General features: G+C 36.8%; 1 protein-coding gene across 1 annotated transcript; it reads left to right on the top strand.

The window, feature by feature from the left end:
* Positions 1 to 3017: 3017 nt before the first annotated feature.
* On the top strand, positions 3018 to 21805 carry LOC311618647 (olfactory receptor 6C68-like; the record flags this gene model as incomplete). Its single annotated transcript, XM_084876210.1, has 2 exons — positions 3018 to 3330; positions 21129 to 21805. 2 exons carry the CDS (start codon positions 3018 to 3020, stop codon positions 21803 to 21805), a joined length of 990 nt encoding a protein of 329 aa, XP_084732336.1.
* Between the last annotated feature and the right edge of the window lie 507 nt (positions 21806 to 22312).

Genomic DNA, 22312 nt, shown 5'->3' with positions numbered 1-22312 from the left:
TACACATGCATTAGATCATTTAACATTGGCCTACAAGCTTTAAATCTATATTTTCAGTATTTTACCTTCTTTGTTTCAGTGCATCAGACTTTAATTAGTATACATATGATTTTTAACATATTGCTGGATTCAGTTTCCAATATTGTGTTGAAGATTTTGGCATCTATTTTCATCAAGGATATTCACCTATAATTTTCTTTCTGTGTAGTGTCTTTCTCTAGTTTTGGAATTAGGATAATGATGACCTTACAAGTGTTCCTTCCTCTTGAATTATTTGGAATAGTCTGAGGTGGATAGATTTTCATTCTTCTTTGAATGTTTGGTAAAAGTTGCCTGAGAAGCCTGGCAATCCAGGCTTTCGCTTGCTGGGACTTTTGTGTTTTTTTTAATCATTACTGCTTCAACTTTAGTAGCTGTTACTGGTCTATTCATATTTTCTGAACTGAATTTTGGAAGATTATATGTTTCAAGGAATTTATCCATTTCACCCAGGTTTCCCAATTTGTTGGCATATATTATAATATTTTTTTACAAGCCTTTGTATTTCTGTGAAGTCAGTTGTTACTTTACCTCTTTCATTTCAGATTTTAATTATTTGGGTCCTCTATCTTTGTTTCTTAATGAGTCTGGCTAAAGGTTCATCAATCTTGTTTATCTTTTCAAAGGACCAGCTCTTGGTTTCATTGACCTTTTGTGTTGTTTTTTTTTAGTCTCTATGTCACATTGGCAACATGATCACTTCAAGATAGTCATGTCAATTTGCTTGGCATTTGTAGCCAGTGTTGAAAGCTCATTCAAGTGTCTGAATTTTTCATGCACATGGGAAAGGAAATAAAGATACATAATGAGAAACCACACAATAACAATATTAATCCTGTTGGGACCAACAAATTATCTTTTTCCAATACATTTTTTTATTTATAGTCATCTTTACAAATTATTCAGCCAATTATACCAGTTATTATATTCACCTATTTTTAATTGATGCATATAACATTTAAACAAGTTTGCTGATTTATAACCTGAAAGAATATTTCCCAAAGGGGTAACATTATTACTGCATTATACATTTTATCTGATTAATTTTTTAAATATGTTTTATTAATAAAGTAATAGGTAAATACAAGAAAAAATCAAGAGTTCTTGATTTTCAATGTGGTTTGGATGATATAAATTTAAATCAAAATTATGTAGAATAGTGCATTATCTCATTCTTGTTGCCTGTTTTGCAGTCTCTAAGATATTACATCTTCTTTCCTCTGAGAATATCCTTCTCCTCAGAGTTGCATGCTTTGGGCTTTTTGCCAAGATTATGACACAAAGGATTTAATGCTAAATAAACACCAACCTTATTAATGCACAAACCTTCGCTCAGGGAAGTCAGAATATCATGATCTTTAAAACCAGAGAGAGTTATTGGTAATTCTCAACTCTTAGAACAGCTTTATATTTCCAAGTATAGGCAGCATGAGGAAATACTCCTTGGGCTTATAGTGAATAGAGTCCTTTATGATAAAAGTTTTCATAACTTTTATTGATATCTGAAAGATCTGTGCATTTCCAAACCACACATAAACATACAGTGAAACAATGAACAATAGAAGACAAATATGCAAAAGTAAATTTTAGTCTTATGAACTAATGTTGCTAAACAACAACCTGAAGTTATGATTGACTGACAAAAAAAGTAAGTACAATGAAATTTTTCTTTAGTGCTCCCTTTGTAAAATGTCACAAATTTCTGTGTAAAAATGCCTTGTATCTGTCTTTATCAAACAAAAGCTGTTAGTAATTTTGATATTTTGTAATGGGACCGAATATTATTTATTATGTGATCTTTAAATTTTATTTTACTAGAATAGATAAAATTGTCGCGGGTTGATATTTATGCAATAGTTAATATAGGGTAGTTTGAGACATATCAAGACAATAAACTCCTCCTTTCTGCTCAATCATAACAAGAAAGAACATACACATTCACTCACTCGCAGATAATATGATCATACACCCATGTAAAATATAGTGATAATAGTCATCGTTTATCTTCTCATTTGACACCTCTCCCTCCATTACAAATGCTGATTCATTAGTATGTTAAATAAACAGAAATGGATCAATCACATTCAAGGGTCAAAATTACTTTCTAAATTCCTGATTTGTATCTTCTAGGATAAACTGAGTTTCATGGATAAACTGCACTGATTGAAAGAGAAACCATGTTTGTTTTAGAACACTGAAACCTGACTGGAATGTGAAAGCCTGAGTTCAGTATCACAGTGATTCTGTGCCTATATGCCCATGACGTTAGGAGAAGAGGAAGTAAAATAGAGGTAGAAGTGTTCTTAGCAGCCTACCAAACTCATCTACTGTGGTTGTACTGGGAGTAGCTCTTAATTTAGGGGAAGCTTTCAGCCCTCAAGCAAAGATTAAAACCAAAACAATTTCCTTCTCTCTGATAGTGTCTATAAACATTAAGGTTTAACTGAGGACACTATAAATTTTTTGATCCTGGTCCCACATTAGTAGGAAGAGTGTATTTTATATAAAGACTGTAAAAGTATAATCACATCAAATAATTCAGTTCTGCAGTGGAAGATCTTAATTGTTCATTGACATAGGGGTTCCAAGCCCTAGAGACACTGACTACAGATTAAAAACAATTACATTTCTTTATAATGAATTGATAAAATATTTTTTTAAATAACTTTGGAAAATTTCTCAATATTACAAAGTATTTGAGCACATGCTTCCATTACTCATGGGTAGTATGCTAAGCTAAAACTATTGGTAACAAGATGAAACTATAAGATGGAAGACAAGGTAAGGATGAAAATACAGTTACTGCTCATATCCACAATAAAAATATCACACATAGACAAGATGACCACTTCAACATAGTCAAGTCACTTTGCTTGGCATTTATAGCCAGTATTGAAAGCTCATTTTGGTTTCACTGCACTCTATCTAAGTGTCTCTGAATTTTTCATGCAGGCTGGGGCAGAAATTAGGAATCCGTGATGAGAAATCACACCATATCAACCTTCATCCTGCTGGGACTGACTGATGACCCACAACTGAAAGTTCTGATTTTCATCTTTCTTTTTTTTACCTACATGTTTAGTGTGGCTGGGAACCTGACCATTATCTTCCTCACCGTCATAGATTGCCATCTTAGAACAGCCATGTACTTTTTTCTCCAAAATTTCTCTTTCCTAGAAATCTCATTCACAACCGCTTGTATCCCCAGATTTTTGTACAACATATCAACTGGTGACAAAGTCATTACCTATGAGGCTTGTGCTGTTCAAATATTCTTTACTTATCTTTTTGGTATAACAGAATTCTTTCTTCTCGCCAGTATGTCCTTCGACCGCTATGTGGCCATCTGCAAACCCTTGCATTATATGACCATCATGAATAACAGAGTCTGCAACAGACTTATCATCAGCTGTTGGGCGGTTGGTTTGTTAATCATAATCCCACCTCTTAGCCTGGGCCTCGATCTGGAATTCTGTGACTCTAACATCATTGATCACTTTTTTTGTGATGCCACTCCTCTGCTAAAGATTTCATGCTCAGACACCTGGTTCATAGAGCGAATGATTTTAGGATGCGCTGTGTTGACTTTTATCATGACCCTCTTATGTGTTGTTCTGTCCTACATTTATATCATCATGACAATTCTAACTCTCTTCTGCTCAACAAAAGACAAAGGCCTTTTCTACCTGTTCTTCCCACATGATTGTGGTTTCTATCACCTATGGCAGCTGCATCTTCATTTATATCAAACCTTCGGCAAAGGAAGAGATGGCTCTTAACAAAGGAGTTTCCCTGCTCATTTCTTATATTTCACCTATGTTGAACCCATTCATTTATACCCTAAGAAACAAGCAGGTGAAGAAAGCCTTGAAAGACTCAATCAAAAGGATTGCATTCTTCTTAAAGAAAAGGAAAAAGTAGTTAATTAATTAAAATAAAGGATGAATATTCCCTCAACTTTTGGGATAAAATTCTAATCATATTTTGTCTTAATAACTTCTCTTTCAGTTTTATTAACATTTTATAATTTTTCTTACTATACTGATGGGGTAGTCTTACAAATTAATTCCTCTATTTCAAATCTAATTTAACAATTTCATTCACATGGATATAATTCTTTAATAAAATTTGGGTTAAAAGTTATAAATAATGTGTAATGCAGAAATAAAAAGCACAAGCTTTTATGCAAATATAATACCAGAATGAGAAAAATATGATATAGTAAAAAATGGGAAAGTACTACCAATACAAACACCTTGAAAATTGTCAATACAATTTAATAACTATTATTTTCAATGTTATCTTATAGCAAATAGGTGGCAGATATAAAGAGGATACTGAAAACAGACAGCCAAAGCCTACATATAAACTGTCATATATAAACTAGCATAGATTACAGAAAAGTAAATAAAGATATGTCAGAATATATCAAGAATTAATTTAAATATGGATGAACATAAAGATGGAATATGAGATTTCAACAGCCACATGATGAAAAAATTTTAGAACTAGCACAGCAACCTGAAACTAAAATTACCATCTTGATGTACATCTAATGAAAGGGAAATTTTTAAAAACCATCTGCCTACCTACATATTCACAGCTAAGTTTAAACATTTTCGGCTATCAGCTTAAAAAATGAAAAGAGCAGAAAAGTTTCCCTAATGTAACTTAAAACCCTGATTGGAGACTCATACAAAGTTTTTAAAATCTATAAGTCATATGTAAAATTAAAAAATTAGAAATGTTTCCACAGTCACAGGTTTAAGTATAAAAATGTTGAACCACTATATTATAGACCTGAAACTAATACAACCAATATAAGATTATCAACTGTACTTAATAAAGTAATAATAAAACTGTCTTGCAGACTTATAACACATAAAGACATAATTTGTATAATGATAATAGTACCAAGGTAAGAGGAGGCAGCAGATCTGTATTTGATCAGTTTTGCACACTATTAAAATTAATTTTGTTTATTCAGAACTATATTGTTAAAAGTTAAGATGTTCTTTGTAATACCCAGGAATACAACTAAGAAAATAATTCAAAAACATACAGTTTAAGCAACAAGAGAATTAAAATGGAATACTAAAAAAAAAAAAATTAATTTAATGCAAAAAAAATAAGTAATAAAAGAATAAAGGAACAAAAATAATAGCAGACACACAGAAACATAACAGCAAAATGTTGGACTTAAAACCTACCTTATCAGTAATTATATTAAATATGAATGGAATAAAATCTCTAATTAAAAAAAGCAGAGATTGAAAGAAGGCATTTTTTTGTTGTTGTTAATCCTCATCTGAGGATATTTTTTCCATTGATTTCTAGAAAGAGTAGAAGGGATGAAGGGGGAGAGAAAGACAGAAAGAAAGAGACAGAGAAACCTCAATGTGAAAGAGAAACATGGATTGGTTGCCTCCTACACTCACACCTACAACCCAGGCACACTCCCTTGACCAGGAATCAAACCTGCAACCCTTCAGTGCAGGAGCACAACACTGTAACCACTCAGACACACTTGCCAGAACAGAATGCATTTTTAAGTGCTCTATTCTACACTGTCTACTCTTTACCAATTTTATTCAAAACCCAAGTAGGTTTTAAATAAGAGGATAAAAAAATGCCACCCAAAAGAGATCTGAACTGGCTATCTTAATATCAGACCAAAAAGATTATATGACAAAGTTAAAAGTATTACCAGAGCCCTTGAAGGGGGAAGTCATTTGATGTATTTCTCTCTGACTTTCCCTCTCTATTCCAATCTCTTTAAAAATCAATGGAAAAATATACTCAGGTGAGTATTTTGAAAAGAAAGAAAGGAAGAGAATTATAGGCCAGTATCCCTGATGAACATAGATGCTAAAATCCTCAACAAATATTAGCTAATCAAATCCACCAATATACTTAAAAGATCATATATGAAACTTGTTCCAGGGATGCAGGTCAGTACAATATTCACAAATCAATAAACATAACATTAAAAAATTTCATTATCATACCAAATGATGCAGAAAAATGATTCAAAAAAATCCAATACCCTTTACAGATTAAAAAAAAATTCTCAGCAAAGTGGGAATAGAAAAATAAAGGCTATATATCCAAACTGACAGCCAACAGCACGCTCAGTGAGGAAAAACTAAAAGCATTCCCCCTAAAAACAGGAACAAGACAGGGATGTCCACTTTCACCATTAGTCAACATAATACTGGAAGTCCTAGCTACAGAGATTAGATACGAAAAAATATATAAAAGGCATGCAACTTGTAAAGAAGGAAGGAAAACTGTTTTGATTGAAGATGGCATACTATTGTGCACAGAAAACCCTAAAGACTCTATCAAAAACTACTAAATTTAAAAAAGGAATTTGGCAATGTAGCAGGATAAAAATGTAACGCCTAGAAATTGGTGGCATTTTAATACCTCAATTATGATCTCTCAGAAAAGAAACTTTAAAAATGTCATTTACTGTTGCAAAAAATAAGAAGAAGAAGATACCTAGGAATAAACCATCAATATTCAGCAAACTAGAGGATGTTGAAAATAGAAATAGAGGAAATCATTGAAAAATTGAAAAATATACCATGTTCAAGGATTGGTAGAATCAACATCATTAAAAAGGTCCATACTGCCCAAAAACAATCTATAGATTTAATTCAATCACCATTAAAATACCAATGGCATATTTCAAATACCTAGAACAAACTCTCCAAAAATTCATGTGGAATAAAAAAAGACCCTGAATAGCCACAGCAATCCTGAGAAAGAAGAACGAAGTTGGAGGAACCATAATATCAGATATCAAGCTATATTACAAAGCCACTGTTCTCAAAACTGCCTGATACTGGCACAAGTACAGACATATAGACCAATGGAACAAAACAGAGAACCCAGAAATTGACCTAAGCCATTATGTTCAATTAATATTTGACAAAGGAGGAAAGAGCATACAATGAAGCAAGACAGTCTCTTCAATAAATGGTGTTGGGAAAATTGGTCAAATACAAGCAAAAAAATGAAACTAGGTCACCAATTTACACCATACACAAAAATAAACTCAAAATGTATAAAGGACATAAGCATAAGATAGGAAACCATAAAAATTGTAAAGGATTCCATAGACAAAAATAGCAGACATGTGTTGAAGCAATATATTTACCAATATAGCTCCTAGGGTAATGGAAACTAAAGAGAAAATAAATAAATTATATATATATATATATATATATATATATATATATATATATATATATATTATAATGGGACTGCATTAAAATAAAAAGCTTCTGCACAGCAAAAGAAACGAAAGAAAGAAAGAAAGAAAGAAAGAAAGAAAGAAAGAAAGAAAGAAAGAAAGAAAGAAGGAAAGAAAGGAAGAAAGAAAGAAGGAAAGAAAGGAAGGAAGGAAGAAAGTCCCCATACACGGGAAAACTTGCCCATTATATCTCCGAGAAGGATTTAGACTCCAAAATTTACGGAGAACTCATACAACTTAACAAAAGGAAGATAAATAATCCAATCAAAAAATTGGCAAAAAAACTAAATAGACACTTTTCCAATGTTTATATACAGAAGACCAAGAGACGTATGAAAATATGTTCAAAGACACTAATCACTCCAGAGATGCAAATCAAAACAACAATGCGGTACCATCTCACACCTGTCAGAATGGCCAACATCAACAAATGAACAAAGGACAAGTGCTGGGAAGGATGGGAGGAAAAAGGAACCCTTGTGCACTGCTGGTGGGAATGCAGACTTGTGCAGCCACTGTGAAGAACAGTATGGCATTTCCTCAAAAAACTAAAAATAGAACTCCCATTTGACCCAGTGTTCCCACTTCTAGGAACATATCCCAAGAAACTAGAAACACCAATCAGAAAGGATATACCATGCACCCCTATGTTCATAGCAATATAATTTACCAAAGCTAAGATTTGCAAGTTGCCTAAGTGCCCATCAGTAGATACGTGAACTAAAAGACTGTGGTACATCTACACAATGGAATACTACATTGCTATAAAAAAGGAATTCTTACCAATTGCAACAGCGTTATGCTAAGCAAAATAAATCAGTTTGAGAATGTTAATATCACATGATCTCACTCATTTATGGAATATAATGAACAATATGAACTGATGAACAAAAGAGATCCAGGAACAGAAAAGCATCTTTTAGACCATCAAACCTCAGAGGAAAGCCAGGGGAGGGTGTCAGTACAGGGAAGAGATCAACCAAAAGACTTGTATGCATGCATATAAGTCTAACCAATGGATACAGAAAACTGAAGGGTGAGAGCATGAGTGGGTGGATTGGGGCAATAGGGAGATAAGGACACATATGTAATATCTTAATCAATAAAATAAAATAAAAAATTACAGATTTTTTTAAAAAGAAAATGTAAGTAATTTTTAAACAATTGAATAAATAAATAAATAAATAAATAAATAAATAAATAAATAAAATGGCCATAAGCCCAAATCAATCTATACATTCAGTGCAATCCCCATTAAAATATTAATGGAACATTTCACAGATCTGGAACAAATACTCCAAAAATGTATATGGATCCAAAAAAGACTCCAAAGAGCTGCAGCCTTCTTAACAGAGAAGAACAAAGTGAGGGGGATCACAATATCAAATATCATGTTATACCACGAAGATATGATACTCAAAATAGCCTGGTACTGGTACAAGAACTGGCATATAAATCAATGGAACAGAGTAGAGAATTCAGAAGTTCACACAAGCCATTATGTTCAGTTAATATTTGACAAAGGAGGCAAGAGCATATAATGGAGTAAAGACAATTTCTTCAATAAATGGTGTTGGGGAAATTTGGACAGATACATGCAACTTACACCATAAATAAGAATAAATAGTATGGAGTTTCCTCTAAAAAATAAAAATGGATTTGCCATTTGAGCCAGTGATTGCACTTCTAGGAATATATCCTAAGTGCCAAAACACCAATCAGAAAGAATATATGCACCCCTATGTTCATAGCAGTGCTATTTACAATAGCTAAAATCTAGAAACAGCCCAAGTGCCCATCGATAGATTAATGGATTTAAAAATGGTGTACATTTACACCATGGAATATTATGAAGCTGTAAAAAAAAAAAAAAAAAAAAAACCTCTTACACTTTGAAACAACATGAAGGGACCTGAGACTATTATGCTAAGTGAAATAAACCATTCAGAGAAAGACAAGTGTCACATGATCTCACTCATGTGGAATCTAGTGAACACAATCAACTGATGAACCATACAGATCCAGAGACATAGAAGCAAGGAAGAGAGTGATGATTCTCAGAGAGAAGCATGGGGTTAGGGGAAGAGTGATAAACCAAAGAACTTATATGCACATATGCATAACCCATGGACACAGTCAATAGTGTGATGACATCTTGGAGGGCAAGGCTGGGCAGAGGGGGTCAATGGGGAAAAAGAGGAGACATAGATAATACTTTCAATAATAAAGATAAAATTTTTAAATAGAAGACTGCTGTTCAGTATCTGATAGTTATTGAACTGACTAATATCCAATAATGCACTAAAACTGTGATATTTAGGGTATGTTTTCCACTGAACACAAACCTACAGTTACAGTTTCACTTCACAGTGTCTGGAGTTTAGGCAAAACTACATAGCCAAGTCAAATGCCTGCGCATTTTCCTGCATAATTAAATAATGTATTTACAGCTATTATACTCGTTAAGTCATTCTTCTTATTTATTTCTAAACTTTGGAAGACTTTTATCAATAACTTATTTGTGCAACCTCCTGGCTATCTTTCCCCTGAGGTTGAAAACCGACTTACCTGACAGATGGATTGTGAACTACAATATTCCCTCTCCTGTTTTATATTGGGGTTTTTCTACAGATAGATAGATGTCTGACTGTTCCAATTCAGGAAACAAGAGTATGCCCCAACCATAAAGTTTGGTTTCTAGAACTGTCTATCTGAAAGATATTGCTAACTCTGGAGGTTCAAAGCCATGTTTTAAATATTTCTATCTATAATAAAATTGGTATTTTAATCTCCATTTACTTGTCTACTTTTTGCTCTCTTGTTGACTCAAACCCAAGCAAGGAATGAGTGTGAAATTCCTTCAGATTCCAGAGTGCCAATAGTGATAGATAAAGACCCAAACCTGGTGTGTATATCATGCGGAATTATACATTGGAAGCAAAATGTGGCAATGCACTTCAAAATTCTAATATATAAGTGGGGTTTACATTAGAAATGTCTCTTGTGATCATTTAAATAGGAAAAAACTGATGTTTATTAAAAATGAGATTTTTAATATATAAATTTTAATAATGAAATTTGGGGAGCTTTATTAGATAATGGTTCACATGTAAAGAGAGTACAATACAGAAAAAAATATGATTTAAACATATAATTGTATCCTGGGAATAGATGGACAGTTGTTGGATTAGAAATTGTGTGTACATTACTTACAAGATTTTTTTATATAAAAAAGCAGACAAAGCAGTTTTGTTGTCTTTTATTAACAGTTTGTTATTTGTGGATAGAAGAGTAGCCAGAAATTTTTTCAGCATTCAATTATTGTTCTGCACTTGGAATGTGTCTCTTAAATTTGTTGAATCTTATTGTCTCCAAGAACACTATTCCCACTGCTCCCACTAGGTATTTTGCCAAAATTCAGTGCATATTAAAATCATTAGTCATGTTTGAAATTGGTCACTAAGGACCCTTTACTTATCCACACGGAGCGCCTCTGTACATTCATGAGAATCTGAGGTTATAAAAGTCATCTCAATCTTCTTTCACTGGGTAAAAATCTTTCCCATCTCTTTCAAAATCTTCTTTAAAGATTACCTACTATTTCTCAGACACTTAAAATACATGACTTTTTGTTTCAGCTTTCCTATATAAGAAATTGTTCTCTGGGTTTAAAATGAAATAGAATCTTCAGTGAGGGTCTTTTGACACTTTCTACTAGAAAGCAATTATCCATGAATGTGTGAGTCTTCATGAGAGGAGCATTTGGTACCATTAACTGACCCCACTTGTACTTTCAGTTTCACCTTTGGGACAACCAGGATTACACAGCAAACTGAAGCCAGGATTGCCTTCCGTAAGAGTAAGTATGTTCTTCATATTAAATTGATGAACCAAAAGACAGATATAAAGACAGTAAAGCAACAAGCAGACTGTCAAATTACAGTGGGGAGGGTAGGGAGATCTGGGGGAGATAAGAGATCAACCGAAGGACTTATATACATGCATATAAGGACTTATATACATGCATATAAGTACAACCAATGGTCACAAAACTCTGCAAAGGGAGGGTATGTGGGGTGGGGGGAAATGTTAAAATATGTACACAGATAATAATTTAATAAAAAAGACTAAGTATGTTCTTGTTTGGCAATTCAGTATTTTGGGTCATTCAAAGTTCTAGTTTCTTAGTCCTAGAAAATATGACTAATCTGCTTAAATATCAGAGATGGCAATATTGGGAATCTCTGAAAAATGAAAGTTATTTCTAATGTTAACTTGTATTATAAAAAAGAAATCTAAAGTAATTATACACATCTGAAATATTTATTACATGCATCACTAGAGAGAGGTCAGTACCTGTTCACTACTTATCCTTAATATCTGTAGCACTACCTATCATATCATAGATTCTCAATAAATACCTTCTGAATGAATACATTAGTATTCATAGGAACATTATACATATTATTATCAGAAATGATGTTATTAGAGATTAATGATTCATCATATTTGAAAATATTCCTTTAAATATAATAAATAGAAAATTCACCCGAATGAAAGTTGTCTACTAGAACATTCACTTAAACATTGATATCACATGAGGTAAGTATTGGTGATTGGAAAGGAGGAGAGTTTAGAAATGTGGTTAATGCTCTGAGGTAAAATGCCACATGAAGGACTGAGAGCTTAAGAATTTTCTCATTTTGGTTCAAAAGGTCAATTCCTATATGACTATGATTAACAGCTAATTATTTATAAACCTCAGCATAGATTAGTGCTCCTGTTCTGCAGAGATGCCTGTAAACCCGAGGTAACTCTCTGTCTCCAGCACTCTAACGCTGTTATTTATTACTGCCTTGATTGCAACAACTTGCCTCAACCAGACCTCGGGAAAAGACACGTGTAGCCTTTCTTATGGGGTAGAGATTTCTAGAAATAAGAGAAGCCATTAATATACCAAACTAATTAAATTTCTCATGGAAAATTCTTTTCTCTTTGAAATGCAGAGAAAACAATAGAAATAGACACTTTACAGCTGTTTAAAAACAGATATAGCTGCCCATATAATTAAGTGTTAATGGGGGTTGAGAAAGAAATGTGAAGGACCTATTGCCTCATGTTCAAAATTGCAGGCTCTAAGCTCTGCCTTTAGTATTTCTTCACAGGACACTGAACAGGTTATAAAAGGCACCAAAGTTCACAAGCTTATAAAGAATGCAGGAACTGTCCTAGTCATTGTCGCTCAGCGGTTAGAGTGAAGGGTCTGGGGTTTGATTCCTGGTGAAGGGTGGTATCAGGGTTGCAGGTTCATCCCAGGCCTGAGACAGGGCACATGCCAGAGGCAACCAATGCATGTGTCTCTCTCACTCACTTCCCACTTCTCCCTCACTTCCACTCTCTCCACTAATACATGGAAAAATAGTCTATGGTGAGGATTGACGAACAAACAAGAGGATGCAGAAAAACAACAGTGGAGTGGTCACTGTTGAGTGCCCTCACACATTACCACAAGTATTACAGCAGGTTATGGTGGGCAGGAGCTGGAGCGGAGAGCAGGAGGAAGTGAAAAGAAAGGAAACTTTCACTTACTATCTATCTGCCGGGGACTTTGCCTGGACTACAGCAATCAACAATCACAAAGATTCCCTGAACTAAATACTATGGAGGAAACTGAACCTAAAGAGGAAAAGGGAAATGAGAACTCCACAGTCTTATCCCAGAAACTAAAATACCATTAAAACACATTTTAAAAATAATAAGGCAAATATGATAGTCATTCTTTCTTTATTTCCACCAACTTTTAAGGAACTCTTACTTTGCCTCTGGAGATAAGCTGGCTGCTTGGGACAAAACTGATAGATTCAGGGGTCCTCAAACTTTTTAACGTGGGGGCCAGATCACGGTCCCTCAGAGAGCTGGAGGGCCGGACTATATGAACTACTAATTCCTACTGTAACACCTCGGCTGCGCTCCCTGCCCAAAAAACCTGGCGGGCAGGATCAGACTCCTCTGCGGGCCGAATGTGGCCCGGGCCGTAGTTTGAAGACCCCTGGACCGGAGATTGGGATGGCAGGACACACACAGGCTTTATTGGAGGGAAGTGTACCCCTGCTGGCTGCTTCCACGGAGAGGAGTGGAAGAGAGCGAGGGAGGGGCGTACAAGCACCTTTAAGGATAGGGGCCGGGGCTTAGGGCACTCAGCACATGCTGATTGGTGATTAGGGACCTAGGGCCTTAGGAATTGGGGGCTTAGGGTATTTGGCAGGTGCTGATTGGTCATTCAGAGCTCAGGAATGTCTGGCTGCAGGTGGGGTTTACGTCTGCCCATCAGCTGGAGAAGGGGAGGATTTATCATTCCAGGCTTCTGGTAATATTTAAAAAATAAATAAATAAATAAATAAAATGAGAGTCCGGGCAAGGTCAGGGGGCGAAGGTCAGTCTTCCATAGCTACTTCCAGCAGTGAGGGGCGTCGTCTTTTAGGGGCGTCTACCCGGGGTCTCAAAGATTCTGATGTTCGGTTCTGAATTCAGTGCCAGATAGATCTTTCCCACCTTCTGGTTGGCGAACGCCTGCATTCTGTTCTGCAAGAAACTAGTGAAACAATGCATGAGACATGGGCCAAGAGCAAGATTAAGAGTATAGATACCAGTGGGCCTTATAGTGGGAGGAGCTATGGAGTAAGTGAGCAAAATACAGGTAGCGTTTTTCCACGCTGGTCGAGGGGTGCGCAGCAGCATGATTTCTCCAAGAGACTGGTCGGTGACGTGTTGAGAGCAATTCTGTTGAGTCACTTAGGAGGTAAAAGCTGGTCCTGAGGCTGCCACAGCATCACTTGTCTGGTTTTGCTGCTTTTCTGGACCTGGAGCTCAAATACAACCTGAGGGGTACAATTCTTGGGGAGGTAAACAGCTGGGGCTCCTTGGTGTAGCCCGGATTCCAGTCAGGACCATGGGCAGAAGGTCCGGCTAGTAGCTGCGAATTTCTAGAAAGAGGGAGTTTAGTTAAATGGTCTTTAAAGAAGCTGTTGCTCTTCTGGATCTTACCCGATGAATGTGGGCGGTAGGGTATGTGCAGTTTCCAGGAGATGCCAGGGATTATGTGTGTTATCAAGGTCTCAGCCACAGCCTCAGCAGTTTCCTTTCAGGAAGGGAAGGCCTCTGCCCACTCTGTCAGGGTGTCTGCCATGGTGAGCAGATATTTGGTCTTCTTGTGGGGAGTCATATGGGTGAAGTCTACCTGCCAGTCCTGCCCTGGGAGGTGTCCCCTTCATTTGATGGGTAGTTCATTTCTCCCTGGAATGAGGCAACTGCACACATGGATCAGAGGAGCAGGCACTGACTGCCTATCGCAGTGTGGGCGAGGTGAAGAGGGATGAAGGCCATCTCCAGGGTCCGCTCGAGTGTTACAATCGTGTAAGAGGCTTTCCGTTCCTGGGGGTCTAGACATGTGCTTCCATTCACAAACAGAGTTAAATCAGGATTAGAGAGAGGAATCTGAGAGTCCTGCCCAAGGTTGAGTGAGGGCTTCTGGGCAAGAGTGCTTTGCTGCAGTTTTTTGGAGGCAGCAGGAAGAAGAGTGGCTGAATTCAGGGCTGGGGACTGGGTTAGGGAGACGTCAGAACTCTCGAGGAACAGGAGATGGAGTTCCTGCACGTGAGAGGGGGCAAGGAGAGATAAGGATCTGTGTGACAGAAAATCCTGTAGTCTATGGGTGGAGAAGACCTGTAAGGGTTGCTGGAGGCAGATCTTCCGGGCCTCCTTGATGAGAACGGCAGCTGCAGCCAGAGCCCAGAGGCAGGGCTGCAGTCCCCAAAATTGTGGGATCAAGATGTCAGGACACGTAGGCTATGGGGGTGAGGGCTGGCCCTAGGGGCTGGGTGAGGACCCGATGGCTATTCCCTGTCTTTCATCAGTAAGTAGTTGGAAAGGCTTAGAGATGTCTCAGAGAGAGAGAAAAAAACAGAGACAGAGAAACAGTGACCAGAGGGGTGTCCCGGAGTTAGAAAAATCTTGGCAAATGAGGGAGGATGAGGAGACCTGGTATAAGGGCTTAGCTAGGAGAAAAAAATTTGGGGTCCAATGATGGAGAAATCCTACCAATGGAGGCCAGCTGTATGCCTCTGAGACGTGTAGTGCTGGGTTCTAACAAGCATTCTTGGAGATCTCTGGGTAAGGCCTGGCCAAACAGGTGGCTGTCTCTGAACCCCTGGGGCAGGATTGTCCAGGTGAGTGGAAGAAAGATCTGGAGCTGAAAGATAACTGAGACCTAGATGTTATTTTTAGGGGGGAAAGAGTAGGGGTCTTAATTGCCTCACTAGTGATATGAAAGGGGAAATGGGTTACCCTTGGAAGTAGGTTCTTGTTTTTCCAGTTTTGCCCCTTGCTGGGCATCCACATGTTTCTTGTAGTTCCTGAGACAGGGTTTCAAAGTAGGTAGAGCAGTAGTTACGGGGACAGGTAAAGACTGATTATTGAGGCTGCATCTACTTGGGTGAGAGATAGATGAGAGTACAGGTTCCTGTCCAGCTGATGGGGAGACAGAAGGGAAGATCTATCAAAAACAATGTCAAAATAAAATTTGTTTATATAATTAAGTCATCAGAGAATAATAAATAATAATCATGTTACAATGGGAAAAGTAAGAAGAATTGATACATCTATCTTAAAAAGTTAAAGATTCCTGGTGGAATTAATGCCTAAACCAAAACTTAAAATAGGAATAGAACACTTAGAGACTACAAATGTAGAGAACTTTAAAAACACAAGAACCAGCATCTGAGAATCTCCACAGGTAATTTTAAGCATCACCTTTAATGGAAACCACTAGTAGATAAGTCTAGGGAAGCAAATTGAATCAGGAGAGATGACACCAGCAGCCGGACGCTATAGGTCATACTCTTAATCACTATGATATTCTGTCCCTTTCTGGTATATGGTATAAGCCAATGCAAGTACCATAGTAGGGAAGAAATAAGAAATGAGGGAAATTTTGTGGACTGATAGCAGAAATATTAGAAAGCTCTCCATATGCTAAGAAGCTTAAGTTTTATAATGAGGGCAAAAAAAAGAGTGAGTGAAAGAATTAAAATTAAGGTTTCAGTTACAAAACTCCATTTCACTCTAAAAAATAAATATTTTTAACATAATATCAGTCTTCCCTTTCTGCAAAATTCCAGTTACCTCACTCTAGTGAATCATTTTCATGTCTCCCTCAACCCAGGTTCAGCTTGGTTCTGGAACAATTACAACCTCTGTTCTGGTCCTCAAACATCTATTCATGTGCATCCAGCCTGGGATCTTTTCTTTCCCTTGCCCATATTACTCTTAAGATTGAGTAGTTCTCTGTATAAGTTATAAGACACCTATGGTATTACTGTGGCAAATTTCAGTGCAGGAAATTTGTCCGGTGTGTAAGGTTTGTCTTTAGTTTCACAACACACTACACAGGAGAATATTCTTTTGATAATTCTATACCAACCTTTGCAATGGGAAGCCTATGTGACTTTCTAAGCCTTTTTTGCCTGAGTTCAAGGAGCAACTTAATTATTGTTCCCCTTAGATCTCTACAAGGAGAAGAAATTGGAGAAATCTATTGCATTTTCTTTCTTTCTGCTATTCCCACTCCATGTTAGTAGAAGAGAGCAAAGGTCCCTAAATATAGAAATCCTATTCAGAACCACTAAATCATCTAACCTATTCCGCTACTCTCTTATACCCTGATAAAGAAATTTCATAAATTCTCTAAGGGTGAGAAATTTTGTTCTTCCTCATTACTCTGGATAAAATATTTATTGCCTGGAATATTTCATTAACCTAAATGCTTGATCCATTTGAAACTCAAACCCATTAATGCATTCCTCTTTCTCCTCTTCTCAACTCTTACCTAAAGCCAAATCAATTGACTTGCATTTAACTGAGAGGTAGATCAAGAGTTTCAGAGAAATATATAGCATGGTGTATGTGTCAATTAAAAAATATTGTCCACAACACAAATCGGAGAGTTAATCATATCTGGGCTTAGAAAATTGATTCTGATTCCATTGATTTTAAAATACTGAATGGGAAAAAGCAAAGATATATGTTAATCCTATGTTAACATGTTTCTGCAATCTTTCAGCTATGAGATAAAGACGCCAAGAGTAAAAGTAGTGTTGTGAGTGAGAGAATAAAAGGAACAAATTAAAAATAAAACAGAAATGCCAACACATGCCAACAATTGAAAATGGGAGAGAAAAAAATAACAATAAGCAATATTTTTAAATGAGACTTATTGTTGACAGGGAAGGGAACACATTCATGAATGCCACATGAAAGACCTTAAATATGCACAACTAGAGGAGTATCAATAGGAAATCATAAGATAAAATAAGAATGCCCAATACTGAATAGTAATTAATGTATTTATTTACTATTAATGCAGTTGTATATATTATATTTATATTATCTAAAGTTTTCATTATAACATGAAGTTGTACATATTATTTTATCTGAAGTTTGCACATGTACACAAACAAATAAATACACAAGATAAAAAATTAATCAAATTGCTCAAGGACTCTCAGAGAGAATTAAAGAAAAGTGTAAGATCAAACCATCTAAGTCTGATCTAGATGACTAAGAATAAGTTGAAGTCAGAATACTGTAACTTTTTCCTGCAGATGTAAATGCAGGGATCATCAGCCTACTTGAAATCACCTCATTTATTAGAGCTTCCTAGAGAGAAGGCAGAGTAAATGAGATATTGCCTAGAAAAAATAGTTCAGGAGCACTAACAAATTAGAAGAGAAAAAGGAGCTATGAATGAGGATGGAAAAAAATAAACAAAATGATAGGGAGAAATTCAGGATAATGTGAGATGGTAGAAATTAAGCTGTAAAGATTTTCATAAGTTCACAGTTTATATGCAGAAGAGAACTTAAATTAAATCAAGTCTAAAGTTTGTTTAATAATTGAATCAAGAGGGAGGCTAGTGGTGATGTTGGTTAGAGTAGTTTAAATGATCCAAGGACCTCATTACTTGATGAATAAGTGATTAATAAGAGAGAAAACAATTACCAAGTAGGTAAAATTTAAGAGAGAAAGTTAAAGTATGTTTGAAAAATTGCTAAATCTTATTAAAAATTGCTAACTGATATTTAAAATGGGTAGTAGTGTGTATTTCCAGCTGAAATAGCCTGACCCAAAACATTAAAAAATCAAGATATTGCTCTTCAGCTCTATAAATATACTTCAAATGTTTCTTTATTTGTCTATCACAAATTTTGCAGTAAATATATGCAGTGAGAAATAAAAATATGTAATTGTCAAATGTCTTTAGAAAGAAATAATGGAAAAAAATAAATAAGAAAAAATTCAATATCAAAGAGCTGGTCTTACTTATAATGCTTTGATAGGAAAAGGGCTCTCAAAATCTAGGGAAAAAAATGAAACTATAGATGTACCACAGTTTTTTAATCCTCTCATCTGCTGATGTGAAGGTATGCTGTTTCCAAATCTTAGCTATTGTAAGTCATGCTGTTATGAACATAAGGGTGCATATATTCTTTCTTATTGGTGCTTCAGATTTCTTGGGATATATTCCTAGAAGTGGGATTACTGGGTCAAATATGAGTTCCATATTTAATTTTTTGAAGAAACAAAGCAGATACTTAAAGGGAATTAAGGTTTTCACTGTTAAAGGAAACGAATTTAAAAAGAAATTAATTAACCAGAGTATACAGTTACAGATTTCTGCTTATATGCTGGGGAAAATTTCTTTGTAGCACTGATATCCTAAAAAGCATAAAAATGTATAACACAGGTATTCTAACAGCAGAAGTAAAATAAGCATGGGTAATGTTAATGATATAAAATAAATATATTTGAAATAAATTTTCTGTGAGGAAAACCTCAAAAAAATTGGATTGTAACATATTTAATGAATCTTTGAGAGCAGGTATCCAATAAAAATATTTTAGGCACACCTCAGAGAAACTCCACTGGATAAGTTGAAACAGAATAAACTATGTAATAAGCATTTGTTGTCAGTTTAATTGCTAATGCACATATAAATTTTAATGCAAAAATTTTCTTAGCAAAGGCCATTGTTAGTTTTTCCAGGGACTTTTCTGCTAGAAGCATTTCTGGAGTTCAGAAGTAGAGGAAAGTCAGAATAGTAGACACAAAGCAAGTTATAGGAAGTAGGGAAAGTAAGAATAGTAGATCCAAAAGCCATTTTTAAGACTTGCTTTCATTGCTGTTTATAATATAACTAGTCTCAGTGCATGAAAATGCATGCATTGGCAGGGAGAGGGGTTCCCTCAGCTTGGCCTGCTCTCTCTCACAATTTGGGAGCTCTCGTGGTGGGGCGGTGAGGGGCCATGAAGTGACCTGGCGGCCAGGGAAAGGCAATGCTCCCATCACGGCTGTGCTTCCACCACTGCAGGCTGTGCAAGCCTCGGCCATCGCTAGTTACCTGAGCCTAGGTGGCCATGGGTGCCTGGGCAGCCACCATCCTACACTTGCCTGCACCTCAGACCCTCCCTGGGCAACTGAACAACCAACATCTGAGGCTGGCCATAGGTGACTGGGAAGCCGCCATCTGAGGAGTACCTGCTCCTCCTGCCAGCCCTATGCAGCTGGGATACTTAGGGCAGGTCTGTCCATACCTTTCACCTTCCACCTCCCCACACTCACCCCCCACTACTGGGCTGGAAGAACTGTGGAACTCCAGTGAAGCTGAGGGGAATGGGAGCTGCCATCTTAAGGCTATGGGCACTCACATAGGTGTGATGGTCAGTTTGCATATTCCCTCTTTATTACATACTAGAGGCCCAGTGCACGAAAACACGCACAATTGGGTCGCTTGGTCTGGCCAGTGATCAAGGCTTATGGGGTGAGGAATGGGGGGTGAGGGCATGGCCAGCAGGAGAAAGGAACCCCGAGGGATTGGCAGCCCATGGGAAGATGCCTTGGAGGTTGGCCGGCCAGTAGGGGAAAGGACTGTAGGAGAGGGAGCCAGTGGGGTGGAAGGGCTACAGGAAATGTCTGGCCAGGCTGAGGTTGAGCCCACAGGAGGCTGGCCAGCCAGGCCCCCCTATTGTGGCCAACTAGGGGGAGGAGGAAGGGAAGTACACTGACCATCAGAGGGCAGCTCCTACATTGAGCATCTGCCCCTGATGTTCAGTGCACATCATAGCAACCGGTGGACTGGTTGCACCGATTATTCTGGTCATCAGGCATAATGGTCACTTAGGCTTTTATATAGAGAGATTAGATAGGATATGTCAAAGTGACATCAATTACAGTTAAATTATAATTATAAGCAGTAGTGCAAATATGTGATTTAATTATGAACAGTCCAATTATGTGACATAAAGAGGTAATCAAACATTGGCATGTATGATATGCTTACTTCCCCACTGATCTAGGAATCACTCACAGATTTACTTCTCTTAAGGTTAGAAGATGGCCAGGACTCTACAGTTCCTCATACAAAGTCTTATTATTTGAAACAGAATGGGCAAAAGACAATAATCAAGGATGAAAAACAAAACTACAGTAACAACCTTCATCTTGCTAGGACTGACTGAGGACCCTCCACTGAAAATATTGCTTTTTATCTTTCTGTTTCTTTCCTACATGTTGAGTCTATCTGGAAACCTAACCATCATCACCCTCACTCTGATTGATTCCCACCTAAAGACACCTATGTATCTGTTCCTTCAAAATTTCTCCTTCTTGGAAATTTCTTTCACAACTGCCTGTGTTCCCAGATTCCTATATAGCCTAGTATCTGGTGACAAGTCCATTACCTATAATGCTTGTGCCAGTCAGCTCTTGTTTATAGACCTCTTTGCAGTAACGGAATTTTTTCTTCTGGCTGCCATGTCCTATGATCGCTACGTGGCCATCTGCAAACCCCTGCATTACACCACCATCATGAGCAGCACAGTGTGCAAGAACATCATTTTCTCCTGTTGGGTAGCAGCACTGACCATCATTCTCCCACCAGTCAGTCTGGGTTTGGGTCTGGAATTCTGTGATTCGAACATCATTGACCATTTTCTCTGTGATGCATCTCCTATCCTGAAGATCTCTTGCTCAGACACCTGGTTGATAGAACAGATGGTTATCGTGTGTGCCGTGTTGACATTCATCATGACCCTCATATGTGTGGTTCTTTCCTACATCTATATCATCAGGACTATTCTAAGGTTTCCCTCTGCCCAGCAAAGGAAAAAGGCCTTTTCCACGTGTTCTTCCCACATGGTTGTGGTTTCCATTACTTATGGAAGCTGCATCTTCATTTATGTCAAACCTTCAGCCAAGGACGAGGTAGCTATAAATAAAGGTGTTTTACTCCTTATTACTTCCATTTCACCCATGTTGAACCCCTTTATTTACACACTGAGAAACAAGCAAGTAAAACAAGCTTTCCATGACTCAATTAAAAAAATCGCATGCTTCTTAAAGATGCAGAGGAAAAAGGAGTCACTGAATTCAATTAAAAGGAAAGATAAATAGGCAGAAAAACCTGAAGCTTCTAATATTATTTGTCTCTGCATGACATTCTCTAGTCATATCAGCATTCTCACTTTCTGGTTAGACTTCTTTACTGTGAATCTTGTCTATTCAATTTTTATTCCCCATTAAAACTAAATTCTAAGGTATTTCTCCTTGCTATCTGGCAGAAATTTCTCTTTTTGCCAAACATTTTGGTTGCTATCCCTTGAAACACAGTAGCACACATTTTTCTACCAAATCTGTACATTGTCAGATGTGACTATGAAGCCTGTATTGTAGCTGACAGAATGGGTGTGGAAGCAATATGCACTGTTTCTAGACCTGCGCTACGCCAATATTCAATAGTTGGTCCACCAACACTTTTCCCCATCTACTGGTCAGGTGTTCATATTTTAATACCTTTGTAAGCTTCATGTTGATAATGAATGAGCTTGATCTTCCATCTCTGGTATAGTCTTCAACCAAAGGACAGGCTACCACAGCAAGTTTGATAAAGCTTCTCCTCTA

This window comes from Pipistrellus hanaki (assembly GCF_964339955.1).
Source record: "Pipistrellus hanaki genome assembly, chromosome: 3".
Taxonomy (NCBI): domain Eukaryota; kingdom Metazoa; phylum Chordata; class Mammalia; order Chiroptera; family Vespertilionidae; genus Pipistrellus; species Pipistrellus hanaki.
The sequence above is the reverse complement of the archived record's forward strand: the minus strand, read 5'-3'. Positions and strand labels throughout refer to the sequence as shown.